This window comes from Ranitomeya variabilis, chromosome 4, assembly GCF_051348905.1.
Source record: "Ranitomeya variabilis isolate aRanVar5 chromosome 4, aRanVar5.hap1, whole genome shotgun sequence".
Lineage (NCBI taxonomy): Eukaryota > Metazoa > Chordata > Amphibia > Anura > Dendrobatidae > Ranitomeya > Ranitomeya variabilis.
Window position 1 is genome coordinate 209,143,619 of NC_135235.1, and position 24,311 is coordinate 209,167,929.

The 24,311-nt window shown below is 41.7% G+C and overlaps 1 protein-coding gene across 1 annotated transcript in view; it reads left to right on the forward strand.

Annotated features, from left to right (window-relative positions):
- The window catches only part of SHANK1 (SH3 and multiple ankyrin repeat domains 1), a 537,634-nt gene that overhangs the window by 222,097 nt on the left and 291,226 nt on the right, over positions 1–24,311 (forward strand). Inside the window, exons 2-4 of the mRNA XM_077259811.1 lie at positions 717–1,025; positions 18,028–18,231; positions 20,526–20,597. Coding sequence (XP_077115926.1) covers positions 756–1,025; positions 18,028–18,231; positions 20,526–20,597 — 546 coding nt within the window. The 5' untranslated portion in view covers positions 717–755. The remainder of the gene's footprint in view (positions 1–716; positions 1,026–18,027; positions 18,232–20,525; positions 20,598–24,311) is intronic.

A 24,311-nucleotide genomic window follows, 5' to 3' on the forward strand; every position in this document is an offset into this window, starting at 1 on the left:
AGATACATAGATAGACAAATGTCTATCCATCTATCAATCTATTTATGCATATATTTATTTATTTTTATATATATATATATATATATATATATATATATATATATATATATTTATATATATATATAAATATATATATACTTTTTCTTACTTAAGTACATGTATTTTAGACTAAAATCATTTTTTTCATCTTGGTTTCATTAAAGTTTTTGTACCTTTTGGCCTGTACAGGCTTTTTATTTTCCTGCAAATTTAATTTTGATGAAGTCTTTGGTCATAAATCTTTTGAACGGAGCTAAAAAAGGCAGATAAACGAGAAAGAAATTCTAAAACGAATTGCATTGTAGCCCCAACCCCCTGAGGAAGCCTGTGACCCGAAACCTATTGAGATGGCTATGTGTTAACATTAGTGATGCTAGTGTATATCCTAGTGATAGAGATGCTCTGTTTCCAGCCCTTGAACTGCAGTCATGGTGGATATAGCATAGCTGTGAATAGAAATCAGATTGATAAACAAATCATATAGATCCTAGAGATTATAATTGTTGAAGAAATAACACAGGAACACAGGTGAATTTTTACTGTCATTTATACACCACTTTTTTTTTTTAAGTAATAATAAAAGTCATATTTTAATGATCCACAATTTAGGGTTTATTTACCCTTTTGGTAGTCTGGTAATATGAATTTTAATGTCTTCCTATTTGTTTCTCTCCTAGCTGGCCCTGTAATGCTGCTGTGGTTCCGCCTTCCTGACAATGCCCCAGAGCCCTGTGTCAAGCGAGGAGGAGAGGAGGAGCATCTCCGAATATCCTGGGGAAGAGTCGGACTCAGACAGCTCCAGAGAGGACACCGTCCCTGGAGGGAAAAACAATCCAACTTCTGCCACCAGCAAAATTAGCCCTAACCCACTATCAGCATCCTCAGTAGCAGCAAGGAGAATAAAGGAGAGATCAATGTCGGTTCCTGACGATTCCAACTTCAGTATGATGGTCTTTCGCATTGGCATCCCTGACCTTCATCAAACAGTAAGGACTGGGGCAAATGAGAATGATGTGTGGGCGTAATCCTTAAGTGCGAAAGACCCTTTAACAAGTCTTTGTACATGACTTAAGATAAGAAGCCAAATCAGGGAACTCCATTTTGAGACTCTTGCTTCAGGGTGTTTGCCCTTCATCAGTGTAAGGCAAGAGATCTAATTTGGCTGGGTGAGAGTTCTCTGACTGTAGGTGAAAGAGGAAATATTTTTTCTTGTGGAGCATAAAAAGCCGGCGTAAAGAGACTTATAGGCCATGCAATGCTACTCTGGGAATTAAATTATGCAAATAGCCTCTTCAGGGAGGAAGAGGCCAGGAACTCTAGTGCCACCAATAGTGCCACCAGTAGCAATCAATATTGACCCTTTAACGAGCCTTGCCATATGACTTAAGATAAGAAGCCAAATCAGGAAGTCCATTTGAATACTTGTGTTTCAGGGTGTTTGCACTTCATCAGTGTAAGGCAAGAGATCTAATTTGGTTAGGTGAGAGTTCTCTGACTGGAGGTGAAAGAGGAAATATTTTTTCAGTGCAAAGCAGGAGATCTGATTTGACTGAATGAAAGGCTTCTGACTGAAGGTGTAAGGGGGGTAGTGTCTTCTTGTGGAGTGTGCTAAGCCAGTGTAAGGAGACTTATTGGCCATGCAATGGACTTTTGAGAAATAAAATATGCAAATAGCCTCTACAGAGAGGAAAAGGTCAAGAATCTCGTAGCACCTATTCTATTTAGCAATCTTAAAAGTCAATTTGACATCCAATAGATTGGCGCTAGAGGTTCAGTTGAAAAACTAACTGCAGCCAGGAGATTGAGTTTTTCCAAAACTGTAACACCCCTTAAAATAGAATAAAGCAATGATCTGCATTAAAATTTGATTTAAAAGATATATACTTTTGCCCATTTTTGCACATTATTCAATATTTGCTTCCTAAATGCAAAGCTCAGAAAGTTTCTACATAGTCTTCATTAGATATTTGCTATAATTTTGGTGCTGCGGAGAGGCTGGAAGTCTGTTATCTAGCTGAGTAATCAGCAAAAATGTTACAATTCCATCAGAGCTCCCGCTCCTGATCCCTCTCCTGGTTCTCCTTCTCTCACTGTAGAGATGACAGCAGAGAGAATGAGGCAATTGTACACAGATGTCCTCAGCATAGAGAGGGGAGAAAGTAGCTCAGGGAGGGCAGAGAATACAGGCTAGTTCATGAGGATGAAAGAACAGGAAGATGGAATAAATGCAGACAAGAAGCTGTGTTGATAAATGAGCATCTATTAAAGGCAACAGCACCCTGCAAACATAAAGATCTCTTATCCAGCCTATATTACAGTGAGGGACAATCAGACCTCACATCCTGCCTATAATACAGTGAGGGTAACTCAGACCTACATCCAGCCTGTATTACAGGGAGACACACTCAGATCTCACATACAGCCTGTATTACAGTGAGGGAGAGTCAGACCTCACATCCAGCCTGTATTACAGGGGGGACAGTGAGACCTCACATCCAGCCTGTATTACAGGGAGGGACACTCAGATCTCACATCCAGCCTGTATTACAGTGAGGGGCACTCAGACCTCACATCCAGCCTGTATTACAGGGAGGGACACTCAGACCTCAAATCCAGCCTGTATTACAGGGAGGGACAGTCAGACCTCACATCCAGCCTATATTACAGGGAGGGACACTCAGATCTCACATCCAGCCTGTATTACAGTGAGGGACAGTCAGACCTCACATCCAGCCTGTATTACAGGGGGGACAGTCAGACCTCACATCCAGCCTGTAATACAGGGGGGGACAGTCAGACCTCACATCCAGCCTGTATTACAGTGAGGGACACTCAGACCTCACATCCAGCCTATATTACATGGAGGGACATGCAGACCTCACATCCAACCTATATTACAGGGTTTGGCAACTAAGCCAAATAATAGATTTACACTTCCTATTCCTTGCATATAACTTTCCAGCAGCCTCATTATCATCAAAGACAGGATTATGATGACAAGTGAAACCTCTATTTCCAGAAGATAACACAGAATCCCCCATTCAGAATAGGTTATGATCATAGCTCAACCTTGTTAAAAGTGGACACGCATTTTGACAGAGGGTCGACCTCATATTATTTTTTATGGTGGTTCTAAGGATCTTGGATCTATTCGTAGTCAAATATTATCAGTCTGTTGTACCTAAAGCTCACCAGAGAAAAGTAATCTGTAGGTTTATTTGCCCCTTATTGAACTTTCGGTCTTTTGTGTTTAACTTTAGCTTATTATTGTGCCAGAATATTGGAAAACTGGAAGATCTTCAGATGGACCTATCCACACTTGATCTTAAATAGGACCTGTCACTTGCCATAACTTTTTAAATCCTATTACCTGGCGTAATTGCCACCATTCTCCTGAATCCGGCGATGTCTTTCTTTTGTTCCTGAGCTTCTCCGTTCATGAGATATGGCCTCTTCTTTCCTGCTAGCCAAGTGGGTGTTGTCCTCAAATTTCTCAGCGAAACCTTCTTAAATACTACGCCCTCTTGGCTAAATAGGCTAGATTTATGTACAGATAAGAGAGGGCTATATCTTGGGAACGGAGAGGCCGAGGAACAAAAGAAAAACATTGCCGGATTCAGGAGTACAGCGGCATTTACACCAGGTAGAAAGAATATATATTTATGGTAAGTGACTGATCCTTGTTAAGTCTCCTAATTTCGAGAACAATGATGGTACAACACTCCTAAATGGTTCACATTTGCTTCCTATTAGTCACTGCGTGCTTTGTCCACTCTACATCATCTGTTTTCCTCTATTAGCTCGCAGAGGGAAGTCATGGGCCTGCCAACTGCTGTACATAATGGCCAAGCAGTCTTGCTTGTTATGTCCTATGTCATAAAGCCAGAATAATGTGACAATTGCAAATTTTTAACCACAGACTCCTGGCCTACTTCCTCTTAAAGCTTTACGCTAAATGAGCAAAATTCTGATGATGGCAACATTCGAAAAGGTGGACGGCTCATGTGGGAAAGCCGATATAGCTTTTGTATACCATTCCCATTGTCTACCCCTTCCACAATTTCCATCCTTACACTGTTGTACGGTCTCCACGGGGGTCATTACTCGACGCAACTTATGATTAATCTCTTACTCAGCAAAAACAAAATCAAATAAGCTCAGCTCCCTTCGGCCTCACTTTTGCTTTTGGAGACAGCCCTCTCATTAAATCCTGCACTTTACTGTACATGGAAGCGCTACGGGGAGCGATCAGGAAATACTTTAAGAAGTGACGATGGAATCTTAGGTGTTTAATTTTTTTATTTTTTTGCTGCTGCTGGAGTTGGACAACTTGTTTCATCAGCAGAATATTTTAGCTGATACGGACAAGTTATCAGGCTCCGGATATGAAAATTCATCCCGTCAAACGTTTGAAAATAGAAACTCATAATGTTATCCTTGCATATAAGCTCCTTAAAGGGAACCCATCAGGAGGATTTTAATTATGGAAATTGGTTTTGCTGCAAAGACGCTTGTCCATTCTTTCAAATGATACATTTTTTGTAAAGATCCGATGTGCCAGTCATGAGCAATCTAGCAAAGAAGATATATGCAGATGAGGTTGGAGATGTGAGTAGTGTAAGTGCATAGATGTACACCCAGTACACTTCCAGCCTTATTTGTATATGACTTCAAATCTAAATTTTTCAGCACAGATACATCGGATCTGTACAAAAAAGGTGTCATTATTCATGATGGACAAGGGCCTATACAACCATACTCCTCTTGATAGGTTCCCTGTAAAATATTAAGGTGATTATGACAGATAAAGCTAAAGCATGCAGCTATATTTAATGTTATCAGTTATTTGGGGTGTAGTAATGAGATGTGGTCTTCCTTAAGGTACCTTCACACGAAACGACTTTGTAACGATATCGCTAGCGATCCGTGACGTTGCAGTGTCCTCGCTAGCGATATCGTTTAGTTTGACACGCAGCAGCGATCAGGATCCTGCTGTGATGTCGCTGGTCGCTGAATAAAGTCCAGAACTTTATTTGGTCATCCGATCGCCGTGTATCGTTGTGTTTGAAAGCAAAAGCAACGATACCAGCGATGTTTTACACTGGTAACCAGGGTAAACATCGGGTTACCAAGCGCAGGGCCGTGCTTAGTAACCCGATGTTTACCCTGGTTACCAGCGTAAAAGTAAAAAAAACAAACAGTACATACTCACCTGCGCGTCCCCCAGCGTCTGCTTCCTGACACTTACTGAGCGCCGGCCCTAAAGTGAAAGTGAAAGCACAGCGGTGACGTCACTGCTGTGCTGTTAGGGCCGGAGCTCAGTCAGTGTCAGGAAGCAGACGCCGGGGGACGCGCAGGTGAGCATGTACTGTTTGTTTTTTTTACTTTTACGCTGGTAACCAGGGTAAACATCGGGTTACTAAGCGCGGCCCTGCGCTTAGCAACCCGATGTTTACCCTGGTTACCCGGGGACCTCGGCATCGTTGGTCGCTGGAGAGCGGTCTGTGTGACAGCTCCCCAGCGATCAAACAGCGACGCTGCAGCGATCGGCATCATTGTCGCTATCGCTGCAGCGTCGCTTCGTGTGAAGGTACCTTTACTTATCCTTTAGCTGGATAGCTAGGAAGCATGCTTTTGTGATACTCTGTCAGGAGATGTTTCTGCTCTTTGTATCTACTGTGGCTGCCCAGTAATTGTGATGCGAATTGCTGCCTGTAAATGGTTTTGGTAGCAAATCATGATAATATATTAAATTGGAATTGTGGAGTCATTAACACAATTTGCAAGATGTTTCACAATGCACACTGAATACTTTATTAAATAGATCTCTTAGACCTGACGAGGCTGGTGTACTTACTTTGAAAATCTATGTCAGAATAGCCGTATAAACCTGAAAAAAATTGAAATCACGAATGGACTAAAATGTTTATTTTAATGTTAGGCAGGGAGACTTTCACATACAGTCATTCTGACACAGATTTTCACAATAAGCACACTGGTGTCTCCAGGTCCAAAGGATCTATTTAATAATGTATGTCATTTATATTGAGAAATCTAGTGACAGATTAATCATTAAAGGGGTTGTCTCATAATGATAAACGGTTAAAATTGCAAAGTTCGTTTACAAACTGCTAGATCCAGGCAGCTGATCTGCCCATGTTCTCCTCCGATGCGGCAAAGTATGGATGCCACTTCTCCAAACTGTCAGTCATTCAGGGGCACACTGCCCAGGGGCAAGCAGGAAGCCAGGAGGCAGACAAGCGGCACACTCCTGATTGAGAATATATGAAGCCCCTAAAATGTGACTGTCACAAACAGTTGTGTGAAAAAGTGTTTGCCTCCTTCCCAATTTCCCATTCTGCTGAATGTTTGTCACATGGTTCAGAACACCAAACAAATGTAAATATCAGACAAAGATAACACATGTAACCACAAAATGCAATTTTTAAAGGTTTTTATTTTTAAGGGAAAAAGAAACCCAAACCTACAGGGTCCTGTGTGAAAAAGTGATTGCCCCTAAACCTAATAACTGGTTGGGCCACTGTTAGCATTAACAACTGCAATATAGCATTTACACTCTGGAGGATTTTTGTCCCAATCATCTTTGCAGAATTGGTGTAATTCAGCCACATTGAAGGGTTTCTGAGCATGAACCACCTTTTTAAGGTCATGCCACAGCATCCAAATCGGATTAAGGCCACTCCAAAGTCTTAATTTTGTTTTTCTTAAGCCATTTAGAGGTGGACTTGCTGGTGTGTTTTGGATGATTTTCTTGCTGTATAACCCAAGTGCTCTTCATCTTGAGGTTACAAACAGATGTCTAGACATTCTCCTTCAGGATTTTTTGGTAGACAGCAGAATTCATGGTTCCATTTACCACAGCAAGACTTCCAGGTCCTGAAGCAGCAAAACAATTGCTCGACCATCACACTACCACCACCATATTTTATTGTTGGTATGATGCTCCTTTTTCTGAAATGCTGTGCTACTTCTACGCCAGATGTAACTTTTGTCTCATCAGTCCATAGACTATTCTCCCAAAAGTCTTGGTGGATCATCAAGATGTTTTCTGGCAAAACTGAGACGAGCCTTTATGTTCTTATTGCTTAGCAGTGGTTTTGTAATAATTATAGGGGATAACTCAGGTGACTCTTTGCATGGAACAAGACAACTACAGGACACAGTTTTATAAGTGGTAAAGTCTATATTATCACACGGTGATTCAAACAGGTGCAGAAAGAAACTCAAGTCCACAACACTTGGTGTAAATATAAAATGCAGCTTAACAGTCTATAGGAACTTTAGAGGAAAAATGCAATCAAGCAGAAAGTCTATGAAGCACGGTTGTACTTGAGGATACTTGACACGAATAAGTCCTAGCTTAGTCCAAACACAGATAGATATGCTTATAAGGCAGTTCAAATAATATCTTAGCACAACCAGGGAGGCCTGGGTAATAGTCTCAGGTCTTTGCAGAGCAGCAACAGCTTACATGTCCAGCAAATGCAGATGGAAGTAAACACGAGCAGCAGATGATGGAGGATTACTGAAAACTGGTTTATGCAGCAGGAACTCAGAGCAGAGTAGACAGGATCACCACACAGGTTCACAGGAGCAGGTATACAGCCAGGGAGTCAACAGGGTCAGGAGCTGGATGCAAGGCAGAATGCTCTAGCACAGACTAAAGGCTGGGGTGGAGTTATATAGCAGGAAGACACAGTGCACATGAGACCAAAGACGCCATCTTGGAAAAGGGTAGTAATGCACAAAAGGTAATAAAAATGTTCAGAGTCCTGACAGGTTTTCGTCTTGGAACTGAGCCATGCCGGCCACTTTTGCCCAGTCTCTTTCTTATGGTGGAGTCATGAACTGTGAACATAACTGAGGCAAGTGAGGCCTGCATTTCTTTGGATGTTGTTGTGGGGTCTTTTCTAACCTCTTGGATGAGTTGGTGCTGCGTTCTTCTGGTCAGCCGGCCACTCCTGGGAAGGTTCACCACTGTTCCATGTTTTTGACATTTGTAGATAATGGCTCTCACTGTGATTTGCTGGAGTCCCAAAGCTTTAGAAATGGCTTCATAACTTTTTCCAGACCGATAGATCTCAATTGCTTTGTTTCTCAATTGTACCTGAATTTCTTTGGATCGCGGAATGATGTCTAGCCTTTGAGGAGCTTTTGGTCTGCCTTACTTTGTCAGGCAGGTCCTATTTAAGTGATTTCTTGATTGAGAACAGGTGTGGCAGTAATTAGGCACATGTGTGGCTAGGGAATTTGAATTGAACTTAGCTTCCCAAATAAACCACAGTTAATTTATGATTTAAGAGGGGGAAATCACTTTTTCACACAGGCCCTGTAGGTTTGGATTTCTTTTACCCTTAATAATAAAGACCTTCATTTAAAAACTGCATTTTGTGATTACTTGTGTTACCTTTGTCTAATATTTACATTTGTTTGCTGATCTGAAACATTTAAGTGTGACAAACATGCAAAAGAATAGGAAATCAGGAAGGAGGCAAAGACTTAAAAAGTGTGCTAAATTCTAACAAATATAGTCGTATGGTGGATTTAAAAGAAACAACAAATAGAATACTTAGGGGAGCAGTGGGAAATAAGATAAGACCAAAAACTTGACACTTTTGATCTGGTGATAGATTCTCTTTAAGTGTCACAAGGACTCTGTGTATCTCCACTGTGATGCAGTGACCCCTGTAACAGGTAGGGGGCGCTGCATGGTCTCCCCCATATACGCACGGAGGCGTATTGAGGCTGTGAGAGTGCATGGCAGTTGCATGCATGGATGTGATGATGTGACAAAGTCCGGCATTGTGGTGAATGGCCGATATGTGTGTCGCAGAGGAGGAGACTCTGCGCTGCCAGCCTGAAGCAATGTGGTGTTCTGTGACCCGTAGTCCTACAAGTATAGTGTTATATAATAGTCATGAGAGGCTGGCAGGGCTAGTTATGTGAGATGGGCGGGACAAACTAGCCACACACACCCACACTCCCACCCAGGGGAGTGGTTATGGGTATGTAATGTGACCAGGGTGTGGGTCACATGTTCTGAGTGTGTAGACCTGTATGGTACAGGTGCAAGATCCTGATAGAAACCTCTATATTGGGCGTGCTAGCCCTGAAGAGCACGTGGTGGGACTTTGCTACTGGTGGCCTGGGTATTGGACGGTCCCAGCCGGGGATGGACGTCCTGAATAGTACCCGGACTGGCCACCTGTGTGATCCTGAGTAACCTGGGTTTTGGGAGGTCCTGGGAGTAGGACCGGATCCCTGAACAGCACGAGGTGAGGACAGGGATCTGCAGAGCCAGTGACAGCTACTGTGTGGGGAAGCTACAATCCTTCGGTGGGTCTGCACTGACTAATGTGTGCCAACCAGGCAAGTTGGTGATCCCCGTGAGGCAGCTTACCCGGAGGAGTGGACTGACAAGGAGTCAGCAGGTGGGGCAGGAGCTCCCATAAGGTACAATAGTCTGTTGGTTCTAATTGTTTCTATGAACTGTGTGGTAACCCACGGCAACTGGTCAGAAGAGGACCAGCGTGTTTAGTTGCTGCAAAGGGATAATGCAAGCCAATGATACGGTGTGTAATGGACTATATGTAAGCTGGTGATTTGTAACCTGGCTTATGGCGCGGTTTATGACTTGAAAATAAACCGTATGGACTGATTTGTGTTGAAAATTCGTGCCCGTGTGCCTGAATATCGCGGCCAAGTGAGTGTCCCCCAACGCATGTGGTAAGCGCTATCTTACACCACATAATGTCCGTCATGAGTCTTTATGGTTTCTAGGCAGCAGACTGAGCCTCACTATACAGAACTGTCTCGAAAATGAATTATTTAGAGATTGTGCTATTAACAGACTCTCAATAATGTGCCGAAGGTCTGTTAACACCTTCTTTATAGGAAATGTAAATCAAACCAGTGCCCAAGGCTTTCCAGTGCCACGTGTCCTCGCTATTAATAATTAACCTTTTCAAAAAGCTGCAGTTTCCAGACACCGTTTATAGATTTCTATTTCCGGAGCTCATACCTCGCTCTATGGCATGTTCTTGCTTCCTTATGTAATATGTGATATATGCCAATAGCTTGCGTATAGGTCAGGCACTATTACCACTGCAAAGTGATTTTCAGGGACACTTATCTTAGGGACTTGTAGATCTTACACGATACAGTACCATTCATCATCACTATATTCGGCAACTAATGTCTAAAATAATAAAAAAATATAACAATTCTTCATTATATACTCATGCCTCAGTCCTACTGGGCGTGATATTTTAAGTCCCACCCCCATCCCACCCACGAGAAGCCAGAAAACACCTTTTTTATGCAAATCTGCAGAAGCCTGATGTTTTGAGGAACAGTTCATGGAACAATGCAGCAAAAATGGAACAGTTGGTAGAAATAGCTGCTGATTAATTGTATACACAATGGCTTCACTATTACAGATCTCTCCTTTCTTAACTCGATATATCTCAAGTTGTCTGAAACCAGCCTTAAATAAAAACAATTTTTGAATTTTGCAGTACTATGTTGGGAGATGTCTATGCTAGATATGTGTATTCGAGCTGAGAACAACAATTTGCCGAATCCTGGTCACATTGGTAGTCCCTGGACCAAAACCCTGCTCACCTCCTTTTTCATGGTGCCTCTTCTGATTAGTAGACCTTGTGACGTCATTATGTTGCGACATGATGCCTCCATAATTTTGCCAGGCTTACTAATCAGAATCAGAGTTGGCCGATAGTAAGAGTGTTTCGGCTCACCTGGTGAACTTTTTCAGTTATTTTTTGATCTGGGTTAGTAAAAAAATTGGAATCATTAACCAAATTCGAGCAAAGATAAGAGTGGACACGTACATTATCCAATTTATTACACAGTAATGGTTGAGACTAAAGTCATTCTCATCCTTCTTGGTAGAGAAGATTATAATTTGACATAAAAGGAACTGGATTAGCAAATATTTTGGTTGGGTTGCGGGATTAACGTTTTTAGAACCTTACAATTGGAAACATTTTCTAATTTTTCATTCTGTTCTTGGTTTTCAAACTTCCACATTTTATTACAGTTCTATGCTAGAAACAAGTGGTAAATTACCTGGATTACCATTTGATAGATTACACAAAAAAAAAAATGGAAGATTCCAAACAAGGTTTAAGATTACTAGAAGAGAAAATCTTATCATTACTATTTTTACAAGCTAATTTTATAGGAGTAAGATAATTGGAAGTCTATTGCATATATTAATGAAAATGAGGGTGTATATGAGTCCCAATTGTCCCAAAACAAGTAAAAAAAGGAGCATTACAGTCTCCAAGGTCCAGTAGCAATTGTGTACTGCCAGGATGGTCAAAGGTGGCCCCATTTTGGAAACATGACATTATTTGCCCAGATAAAAGAGACCAAAATGATTTCTGCCTGTGGGAATTTGGTGTTGATCTCATACTGTGAAGATCGGCACAGAAAGTGGCTGCTGATTGGTTGCTCAAATGCAACTTCCTGTTCGTAAAGTTAGTTGACCAATGGAGTTTGTTCTAATTAGTATTATAATTAGAACATTTTGAGGATGGAAATGGATGTTGTGGCCTAATATGGTCAGGAATTTAGGATTTAATGCTTGGAATTCACATAGAATATCGCCAAGTCTACCCTACTGACTGGACTTTTGTAGCAACAGTCTACTACAATTTTCATCAATTATGGATATCTTTAGGTCAGGACATACTGGAAATACTAGTTGATTTTGGATGTGGAGTCAGAAATGGGCTGCATCATGTGCGTTTATTCAGGGGCGGGACAAGATGTTTTGGCTCCCAAGAAATGATTTTAAAGGGAACCTGTCACCTCGTTTTTGCTTCTATAAGATGCGGCCACTACCTTTCAGGGCTTATCTACAGCACTACAGAAAATTTGGAATGTTTGCTACACTTTTTCAGAATTTTCAATAAAATCCACATAAAATCCTGAATGCATGAATAGACCCTTACAATGCCACCTTGAATTTTAAAATTCAACATTTCAGATGTGTAGATGATTATCCAATGAATTGCCCCTAATTCCCCCATCCTTTTCTATACAGTTATATTTAACCCATACTTTATTGCTTTCCCACCTTTTTTTGTGCTTTAGGCAGCTGCCTACCCTGCCTATCCCGCAAGTTATGACTTTGAAACGTCGGCATAAAAAATACAACTTCCCATCAGATATTTTCAAGAAGATATATTTTAGTTTATGAGTTGATTTTAAAAGTTGCATTTTGGAATATTGGTCAACAAATCAAATGACTGCTGATAAATTCACCTTTCTGCATATGAGGACTACTAGTAAAGAGCTATAAAATGAGTAATTAAAGGAAATCAATCACGACGATCTGGCTTCTAGCGTGCGGCATGCAATTAACTGTAATTGAATTTAGTCTTTTATCTGCACTCTTAAGTATAAAACTCTGTAGAATAAATTGACGGAATGTAATGGGAAAAAAAAAACAAAAAAACCCATCAGAACTCGATAAGAAAAATGTTATCGCCGAGATTTGCCGGCTAACAGGTTACTGAAAATAACAGGTGTCTATTGGAGATGAATGGTCTCCAACCTTTTTGGTTATCCAACTGTTGAGATGCTACAATTTCCAGTTTGCTGACGGTTGTACTTCTTGTGACAATGGGAGAGTCGGAGAGTCACAGGTTGGGATCCCAAGGTATCCCAATCCATGCAAATTGGTTGGAAGTTAATTGAATTTGCCTCAAATTTTACAAAATAGATCAATGGTCTCCAACCTTTTCGGTTATCCAATTGTTGAGACGCTACAGTTTCCAGTTTGCTGGCGGTTGTACTTCTTATGACAATGGGAGAGTCATAAGTTGGGATCACAAGGTATCCGAATCCAAGCAAATTGGTTGGAAGTTAATTTAATTTGCCTCAAATTTTAGAAAAAAGATCAAAGGTCTCCAACCTTTTTAGTTATCCAACTGTTGAGAGTTGACGCTACAGTTTCCAGTTTGTTGGTGGTTGTACTTCTTACAACAACTGGAAAGTCATTGGCTGGGATCACAAGGTGTCCCAATCCAAGCAAATTGGCTGGAAGTTAATTAAATTTGCCTTGAATGTTACAAAATCAGATTTTTTTTCTTGCCATCTTTACATGAATTCAGCAAAATATCATTATACTGCCATTTTGGTGAGGGTCTAGGAAGGAGGTGAAAAATTAAGAAAAATAATACTGACCTGACCAGTCAGCAGTCCCACTGCCGCATTGGCCTATCCGGTACTCTGCGTAACTCCCTCCAGCTTTTTCTTTACTGTTGACCTGCACTCAACATCATCTTGTTCTGGCTTGAATCTGTGGTCGGGCTTCCGGCACCAAGTAGGCCTCTGATGTGTATTGTGACGTCATGACATATGTTGGACAAGGTGCTTACATCATGATGACAGAGGCCAACATGGCCCTGAAGTAAAGAAGAGACCAGATGGAGTTAAGTGGAGAACTGAACGGGGGGCTACGGTGGCGCCACATGTGAGTGGCGAGGTGACAATTTTTTCTTTTCACCATTTGTTTATTTTGATCTGGGATCTGAAAAAACACATTCGATTCTCATTGAATATATTCGACTTTCCAAGCCAAATTTTAGTGGACCACCAGACTTGAATTTCCTCCTCGCGAAGGAACAGCTGTAATCTGTGAAGGAAGTTGACATCAAGTGTTCAATTTCTCTGCAGTGCCACCACAGGGCAAACAAAGCGTTGCAACGTTCTCATTGACATCAAAGGAAAGAGAAGGTCCTCCAGGGTGAGAGAAACTCTTTCTAGCTGCCCTCTTCTTTGGTCAACAGATGGAAGATCCTTATTTTGCTGTAGAGATCTGAATTTCTCTGCTTTATCTCAGCATGACTCCCCCTTCAACCGCATGATCCATCTTTATCTTCGAGAACTACCGTAAGACGACTGGTTGTACAAATTGTATGTGCACAGATGTTATTGTAGCTCCATATGTAATTTTCTTCGTTGTTTAGACGTCTTTCCATTTACTGGTGGATGAATGGTCTCTGCCATCAATAACAAAGCCTTCATTTCACACATAATCAAATGGTTGCCTATTAACTCACTTTCCTTGAAACGTTCTGAAACCAATACCCTTCCATTTACTCCTGCTGGGTAAATATATTGTATAACAAACAGCAGGACTCTCTTCTCTCCCATTGATTTGTTATTTGCGCTGCTAATTGTACTTTGCAAATATATCTTACCGTCTCTGCTGTTTAAGTTACGGCCCAAGATATATAAAAAAATATATATCTATATACATATATATGATTCCTTCTTACAATTTATCGGTGTTATTTAATTAGTATTACATTATGTATGCAGCCTCGAAAGGAAGAAATACAATTTTTAGCATAAAGCAAAAGAACCTTCCATTTCACCTTTGTAGCAATTTTTCTATTGAGCCAATAAATCTTAAAATATAAATTGAAGCAACTTTTCAAATAGTTATAAATCTCCTCCCGTTTTGTGTATACAGGTTCTGTGCACATTTATGTGTTTCAATAGTTACAGACTACAAAGTAGCTCAACGTAGTCAGATTCTGCCATTATGTTCTCTTCCATCTGTCACCTACTTCTTGTAAAGTTGTGCCGACGCTAAATACTAAGGACCCAAATCCCTTGGGCATGAAGGGTTTTGGGACCCACCCATCTGTAATATAATTGACCTATATAAGGGCAGGTGCAGACAAGCATATTTTCAATCCAAAACATTGGATCGCTCTCGGACCAATGGGGCTGTGCACATGTTCAACTTTTTTTCCTCCGAGAGAGACTCTCCAAGGAAAAAAAAACCTGTATGTCCGAGTTTGATCTGATATTCGGATCCCACTAGGCTATGCAAGTCAATGAATGCGTGGAAAACATTGGACTGCATCGGATGTCATCTGAGTACAGTCCGATTTACACGCACTGGCAGAATCGAAAAGATGGAGAATTTGTGTTTTTCCATCTTCTCCTCATCGGAGAAAATCGGATCCCACTATGATCACACTCTGATCAAACTCTGCTCAGAGTGTCATTTCCATAATCGACCAGGTGCTGCCGGATGAGAGAATCTATGGCCATCTTCACCTGCCCTAAATGACACCCCTTGCCTGACTAAGCTAAAATTCAAACTCCGGGGGCTCAATGCAAAATTTGAAATAAAGTCTTGATCTACCTTGTGCCATTTGTGACCCTGGTGTCTCCCTATGTTGCTGAGTGGCGTTTTGGGCTCCATATGCACCTGTAGCCAGATGTAACTGGTATATTGGCACCCACTATAGCTACACCCCTGTACTGGATCCTAAAATATATCTATAACAGGACCCCCAAGCTAGTATTCGAGATAAACGTGGGACATTTTGGCCCCAAAGGCAAAGTGCTCAGTTCCCTCAGTACCTCTTTTAGGTAGAGTCCTATCCCAGGCCCCAAAGCAAACTCTATAACAAAGCTTGACCTACCATGTACCATTTATAATATTGGTGTCTTCCAATGTAGCAGAGGGTCATTTAGGCCCCCATAGCTATTGGGATCTAGGGGCAGCCTTGTCTTCGAAACCATAGCAAAATCTGTAGTAGTGCCTCTTCATCTACCTTTCGGCCCCCACAGACACCAGCGCTCCGGTGAAAACTCTACATCTACATCCCTGCCCTTGATCCTAAAATAAGACTTGTTAGAATACCCCCAAACTAGTAAGTACCATTTATAACATTATAACTTCTTACATTGCAGAGGGGCACTTAGGTCCCCTCAGACACCAGAGCCCAAGACTACTACCCCTACCCCTTCAACCTGTAGCTACCCTCCTATGACTTTTAACACCTGATATAAGCCAGGGAAAGTCAACTGTGATTACCGGTGGCCACCAGTTCTGGTGAAAAACATCCTTGTATCTCGCATCCTATAGGTAATATATGAAGGGTTAGGAGATTGCTAAAGTTTCAATGTCATTTTATGGTTTTCTGTGGCCTAACTAAGAATAAACAAGATGAAGGTAAGCCGTGGGAACGTTCAGGAGAATTCTCACTGATCTCCCAGCGTAGAGCATCAATATGCCTCCATTAGTCAGACCTTCGGGACTTTCTTTAAACTCATAGCAAAAGTCTTTGGTGATTTTAAGATTTCCATGGAAACAGTAACCAGGGAGTGCGAGCTGCTATCTTCGTAGAAACGATTATAGAATAATCTCTCTGCAGGTGCCCGTGCAAAATAAAGGGACAATCCAAGTATCACATGACTCGTTCAAAAAACCAGTCCTGCGATATAATAATGCCGGGGCTGTAAAAACTGCTTAGTGACCCCTTATTATATTCCGTCTATGAATACCATCATGTTCAAGTCATCGGAGCTTTGGATTAGAGTCAACTGATATCTAAAAGATGACATCAAATGAAGTCACCCAACCATTTGGCTACGATAAAGTTTAGTATAGTGTCCAAAAGCTTAAAAAGGGCCTACCGGAAGGGTTTATACTCTTAAAAGTTCTAATAAGTAAATTATGAGGTACATGGTGGTATAAGATGTAGTACCGGTACAGTAGTTGCATTCTTTGGCATTGGTTTTTGAGCCACCAGTTAACCCTTTGTTGTTGCTTCTTTTTTTACATTTGGATCTATCAGTCTTTCCCAATTTTGGGGTTTTTGGGTGGTGGCGTAGGCATGGTGTAGGTATACTTTGGCCTCCACACATATAATTGATTTTGGCAGGATTGGAAGACCGTGTGATATGTATGGGGCCTCCCTACTCTTCCTCCCTTCAATAAGGTGTAGTCGTCCTGTCACCTTTGGAGAAAAGCGCCCCCAAAGCATGATGTTTCCCCACCATGCTTAACGTTTGGGACGGTGTTCTTAGGTTTGCACTTATCCTTCTAAACACAATTTTTTCTTTCTCTATGGGGAGCCAGAAAAAAATGCTTGAAAGACTTGTATGCAGATTTAAAGATTTTCTGTACTAAAAAAATTAAATAAAAAATGCTGAAATCTTAACCAAAAATGCATCAAATAAAGGGAAAAATGCAGAAATTGTTAATGAACAATTTGCTGTGCACACCTGTCAAAAATGTGCCTATAAAAAGAATTAGAAAAAACGCAGCATTTATGCTATGTGTGAACACGGCCTCAACCTTCCATTGCTTTTTCTTTAAATTATTTTTAGTAATTTTTTAAAGGAAAGGGTTACAATACACACATATGGATGCTTTTTGACAGCCATAATGTTTTGCTATTTTATACAGTCAAAACAGATACTTGAGGCCCTATTTCAAGTGAAATTTCACATAGGAAGAGATCGAAATGGACCAGTCACCAATGCTGTAAAAACACAAGCTGCGATGTCGTTATGGACACTTATGGCGACATTCTTACAAAACCGTCGACAGTTTGCAATTAACAGCTGAACCTCTGGGTGACCACATTTATGCATCTCAACTACCGAGTGACCACACTTAGGCATCTCAACCACTGGGTGACCACACTTAGGCATCTCAACCACTTGGTGACCACCCTTATTCATCTCAACCACTGAGTGACCACACTTAGGAATCTCAACCACTGGGTGACCACCCTTAGGCATCTCAACCAATGGGTGAACAAACTTAGGCATCTCAACCATGCATCTCAACCACTGGGTAACCACACTTAGGCATGTCAACCACTGGGTGACCACACTTAGGCACCTATAATGCAAACCACTCCCAAAAAAGTATCACTAAATTACATTTTTCTTACCCCATAAGACTTTAATAAATAATAATAATAATAAAGCTAATATATTTTTTTAGTTTTTCAGCACTGTCTATAGAGGGAACTCTACAGGGTCAGACATTGACTTTCATGGTGGCACGAGAGAAATAGTTTCCTCCATCCCGATTCTTCTGAAATTTCTATTTAGCTGACGTTATATCCATGTTTTATTATTTTATTTGGGGTTTATATATTTTGTTTTCTTTTACAGAAATGCCTCCGATTTAACCCAGATGCCACCATCTGGGTCGCAAAGCAGCAGATACTGTGTACCCTGAATGAAAGCCTAAAGGACGTCCTCAACTATGGCCTCTTCCAACCAGCAACCAATGGAAGGGACGCCAAGTTCTTGGACGAAGAGCGGCTCCTCCGGGAATATCCGCAGTCCTTCGAGAAAGGGGTTCCATATTTGGAGGTCGGTATCTCATTTTTTAAGGGCAAGTAAAGAAATGTATATGTCAGGAGAGATGAATAATTTACTTTAAGGAAAGGACTGATTCTGGAATATTTCAAGTGTTTGAAGCTATAATTGGTGCAATTCGTCTTCCGTGGAAGTTTTAGACACATCTTGCGTTACCTTGTTAATGATCAGCCATGGATGAAATGGCCCAGAGTTTTATCATCTTGGTATTGGTGGATCCTTCCAAGCCTTTTTTCTCTTCCTTCTTTCGAACAATCACTCTTTAAAACCCCTAAAATTTACGTCCACCACTGATCACTGTTTTTCACTTTCCGTATAGAATGAAACTCCATCAAAAGTTGAGTAACTTTAAGATCATACAACATTATTTCTTCCATAATCATCCTAAGTTACAGATACTATTAAACTCCAGAGCTGCATTCACAATTCTGCCAACTTTTAACTTAAAGGGAACCATCAGATTTTTGATTCCAGAAGAAACTACAGTGCCGAGTAGGGTACTCAAACACAATTTGTAGCTCACCCATACTTACCAACATTGCTGTTGCTTTAAAAGGGGATGTTTAATTCCTATGAATGCTCACAAACCGGACAAGACCACCCATTTTTGGGTAAGGTTTTCATAAACCCATCCCTTTTCACCTTAGGGCGGCACTGAATTTTTGGATTGTATCTGAAAGTTAAGGATTGTACCAGTATCCTCAAGATAGGTCATCAGTATCCTATAAATGGAAAACCCCTTTAAACTGTTAGAAAGTGTATCTGATGACTATTCAATTGTTTGGAAAAGAACAGAATTGTGAGTGCAGCTATGAAGTATAATACAATCTTAAAGAGGCTTAAAGGGACAGCTTGCTAGATCTGGCAATTGAGAGGAATCCTGCACAATGTGGAAATTCTCCAATCTGCGTTCAGATAGAGTTACTGCAGAAATTAAGTTCAAGACTGAAAAACCCCTTTAAATGGGAATTGCACTTTCAACAAACTTTGCATAAATCAAGTCAGTGGCGTAAATAGAGTCCGATAGGTCCGATGCAAAATTTGGGACCCCAGCTGCATGTTGGACGTATTTATCGGCTCTTGTAACAATCTAGATCCTATAAAGTCATACTTGTTCACCTCCATAGAATAATGTCCCACGTCACGGGCCCCATGCTGTAATAATGTCCACCAACATGGTCTCCTTTCTGTAATAATATCTCCCATCCAGGGATCTTTCTTGTAATAATGTCCTCCATCCTGGGCTCCTTCTTGTAATAATGTCCTCCATCCTGGGCTCCTTCTTGTAATAATGTCCTCCATGCAGGGCTTCTTCTTCTAATAATGTCCTCTATCCCGGGACCCTGACTCTAATAATGTCTTCCATCCTTGGCCCCTTCCGGTAATAATATCCCCCTGTCCTCCTGTAATATTGTCCCTCATCTTGGGACCCTTCGTGTAATAATGTCCCCCATCCTGGGCCCCTTCCACTTATAATGTCCTCCATCCTGGGCCCCTTCCAGTTATAATTTCCCACATCCTAGTCCCCTTCCAGTAATAATGTCTGTCATCTTTGGCCCCTTCCACTTATAATGTCCCCCATCCTGGGCCCCTTCAAGTTATAATTTCCCATATCGTAGGCCCCTTCCAGTAATAATGTCTGTCATACTTGGTCCCTTCCACTTATAATACCCCACCTCCTGGGCCCCTTCCAGTTATAATTCCCCATTGGCCTTGTCGCGGCCACAACCTCTATCGTTACACACCTGTCAATATTGTAAGTGACTATAAGAAACTCTATAATATATATTATCTGAAAAATTGCCTCCTTCTGCACTTATGAGCCATTTCTTTCTCTTCTCTATGCCTCCTGAACCTATCATTCATTCTGAAAAACTTGCTCTACTCAGTCTTTTGTATGACTGCCAGTACAGTGAGGTATCAGATTATCTACGGATATGGGAAGAGAGTGAGAAAACAAGCAGTGAGAGACACAGAAAGATCTTTCTGAGCTTTCTAACAAGTCTTTTTCCTCACCCCAAGACAGGAATCCCTTTATGTGTGCTGTGATGTGTATGGGAGACATCATAGCAGCTAGTCTCATTCCACCATCTCAGAATCAATTGCAAATTGAGAAATAAAGCCTGCTGAGGGTAAAATTGGTGAAAATCCAGGATGTAAGTCATATAATTGCCAGAAATAGTGTTATTCTTCATGTACTCAGACAACAGCTTAGTGCGAAAAGTTCGTTAAAACTCCCGATGAGTATTCGTGGCTGCAGTCTAACCTTTGCTAATTATTTTCCTTAGTTCCGTTACAAAACAAGAGTTTACAAACAGACGAACCTTGATGAAAAGCAATTGGCGAAGCTCCACACTAAGGTGAGCATTATGTCCTAGATAATAAGTACCATACATTCATTTAATTTATTTTATGGTAAGGTAATGAACGGAGGTGATATAATGTGGACTTTATGACAATATATACCCTTCTGTATACATGCTAAGATTTCAAGTGAGATCTCTTGAAGAAGAACCCTTCTAATTAACCATCATTGGTCTTGGACTTGGTCTTCTCCCGGCTTTGCTCAGTGGACGATTTCACAAACTCCCCTCTCCCGCTCTCCGACCACAACCTTCTTTCATTCTCTATCAAGAACTGCCATCCCACTCAGGTCACCCCCACTTTCCACACTTATAGAAACATACAGGCCATTAACACACAGAAACTTATGAAGAACTTGCAGTCCTCATTGGCCCCAATCTTCTCCATCTCATGTCCTGATTCTGCTTTGAAGCATTACAATGAAACCCTGCAAAGTGCCCTGGATGAAGCTGCACCTCCTATACATAGAACAACTCGGCACAGACGGCGACAACCGTGGCACACGCTGCAAACACGTTTCCTGCAGCGGTGCTCCAGGTGCGCCGAACGTCTGGAGAAAATCTAATCTACCCGAAGATTTCATCCATTATAAGTTCATGCTAAAAGCATACAACTCTGCCCTTCACCTCTCCAAACAAACCTATTTCAACACCCTCATCACCTCACTGTCAAATAACCCTAAACGTCTCTTTGACACTTTCCAGTCCCTACTCAACCCAAGAGAGCAGGCCCCAACCACAGATCTCCGCGCTGACGATCTGGCCAATTACTTCAAAGAAAAAATTGACCACATTCGACAGGAAATCATCTCCCAATCACTTCATTCCATGCACTGTCCTCCCTCCCCCACTGCATCTAGTTCACTCTCTGCCTTTGAACCAGTTACAGAAGAAGAAGTAATCAGGCTCCTTGCATCTTCTCGCCCGACCACTTGCACCAGTGACCCCATTCCGTCACATCTCCTCCAGTCCCTTTCCCCGGCTGTCACCTCTCACCTAACAAAAATATTCAACCTTTCCCTCACTTCCGGTATTTTTCCCTCTTCATTTAAGCATGCCATCATACATCCGTTACTTAAAAAACCCTCCCTCGACCAAAATTGTGCTGCTAATTATAGACCTGTCTCTAATCTTCCCTTCATCTCTAAACTCCTGGAACGCCTGGTCCACTCCCGTCTTACCCGCTATCTCTCAGATAACTCTCTTCTCGACCCTCTTCAATCTGGCTTCCGCTCTTTACACTCTGCTGAAACTGCCCTCACTAAAGTCTCTAATGACCTATTAACAGCTAAATCTAATGGTCACTACTCCATGCTAATTCTCTTGGATCTCTCTGCAGCATTCGACACTGTGGATCATCAGCTCCTCCTCACTATGCTCCGCTCCATCGGCCTCAAGGACACCGTTCTCTCCTGGTTCTCCTCCTATCTCTCTGGCTGCTCCTTCACTGTATCTTTTGCTGGTTCCTCCTCCTCTCACCTTCCCCTTACTGTTGGGGTTCCTCAAGGATCAGTCCTAGGCCCCCTCCTCTTCTCTTTGTATACTGCCCCTATTGGACAAACAATCAGTAGATTTGGGTTCCAGTACCATCTCTATGCTGACGACACACAATTATACACCTCTTCTCCTGTTATCACGCCGACCTTTTTAGAAAACACCAGTGATTGTCTTACCGCTGTCTCTAACATCATGTCCTCCCTCTATCTGAAACTGAACCTGTCAAAAACTGAACTCCTCGTGTTTTCTCCTTCTACTAACCTACCTTTGCCTGACATTGCCATCTCCATGTGCGGTTCCACCATTACTCCAAAGCAACATGCCCGCTGCCTTGGGGTCATCCTTGATTCCGAGCTTTCATTCACCCCCCACATCGATCACTGGCTCGCTCTTCTTATCTGCATCTCAAAAACATTTCTAGAATTCGCCCTTTTCTTACTTTTGACTCTGCAAAAACTCTTACTGTCTCACTTATTCATTCTCGTCTGGACTACTGTAACTCTCTACTAATCGGCCTCCCTCTTACCAAACTCTCCCCGCTCCAATCTGTCCTGAATGCTGCTGCCAGAATCATATTCCTCACCAACCGTTACACCGATGCCTCTACCTTGTGCCAGTCATTACACTGGTTACCCATCCACTCCAGAATCCAGTACAAAACTACTACCCTCATCCACAAAGCACTCCATGGCTCAGCACCACCCTACATCTCCTCTCTGGTCTCAGTCTACCACCCTACCCGTGCCCTCCGCTCCACTAATGACCTCAGGTTAGCATCCTCAATAATCAGAACCTCCCACTCTCGTCTCCAAGACTTTACACGTGCTGCGCCGATTCTTTGGAATGCATTACCTAGGTTAATACGATTAATCCCCAATCCCCACAGTTTTAAGCGTGCCCTAAAAACTCATTTGTTCAGACTGGCCTACCGCCTCAATGCATTAACCTAACCATCCCTGTGTGGCCCATTAAAAAAAAATAAAATAAATAAATTAAAAAAAAAAAAAAAACATAATCAGGTTCCTCGCATCATGTTCTCATACACTTTATGCAGTTAATAGCCTCTGTGTCTGTACTGTTACATACTTAGGCAGTGAACTGGTTCATGCAGCTTTACATGAACACCCGAGCCTTACACTATGGCAATTGTTACCATCCACCTCTCGTGTCTCCCCTTTTCCTCATAGTTTGTAAGCTTGCGAGCAGGGCCCTCATTCCTACTGGTATCTGTTTTGAACTGTGATTTCTGTTATGCTGTAATGTCTATTGTCTGTACAAGTCCCCTCTATAATTTGTAAAGCGCTGCGGAATATGTTGGCGCTATATAAATAAAAATTAGTATTATTATCATTTAGAAATGACCCTTAAGGCACTGTAATATATCGCCATCGTTTTCTTATATATTCCTCTATATTGAAATTGCAACACCAAGAAAGAAAAGTCATGGAAAGATTGAAATCACAAGATGGATGGAGACAGGTTACTGATCTATAAATGATGGAAAAATGTAAACAACATTTTCTAAACATCTCGATTTATTCAGTCTGGAGTGTGAGTGGCACATGCAGAAATCTCAGCACTTCCAGCCCCGGCTGCTATCAGTGAGGTAATTAATGGTCATCTGAGGAACGTTCTGCCACTGAAGGCACTTGGGCAAATCATCAAGATCTGCTGCTGGCAGCTCCTGTGTAATCACCGACCAATGATGTCCCAGATGTGCTCAATGGGGACAATGGAGACGCTAGAGCCATGGGAGCAGGTTTAGGCGGATCACAGTAGTACAAGCAACATGCGGACTGTAGTTGTCATGTTAAAAAACAGCTCTTGGGACACTCTGAAGAAATGCACACCACTGATTCCACCATCAAATCAATGTAACACCAAGCTGTTAGTGTACCTGGGATGATAACTGGAGGAGTCCAGTTACTATACATTATACCCTTCGACACCATAATCCTGGAAGTAGGACTGATTTGACAATCCCTTTTGAAGGCCTTTTTATGGTGTTGACCACATGGTCTTCAGACCAATTTCCAGCTATCATTGCATTCAAGACAAAAGCAAGACTTATCGTTGAACAGGACAGACCTCTATCCTAGCCCCTATTGACGTCTTACTCTGTACCATGAGAGCCTTTGAGAACTGTGGTGTCGGGTCAATGGACACCTCTAGCTAGAAGTCTGGCTTGTATTCCAATGTCATGTAAACACCTTC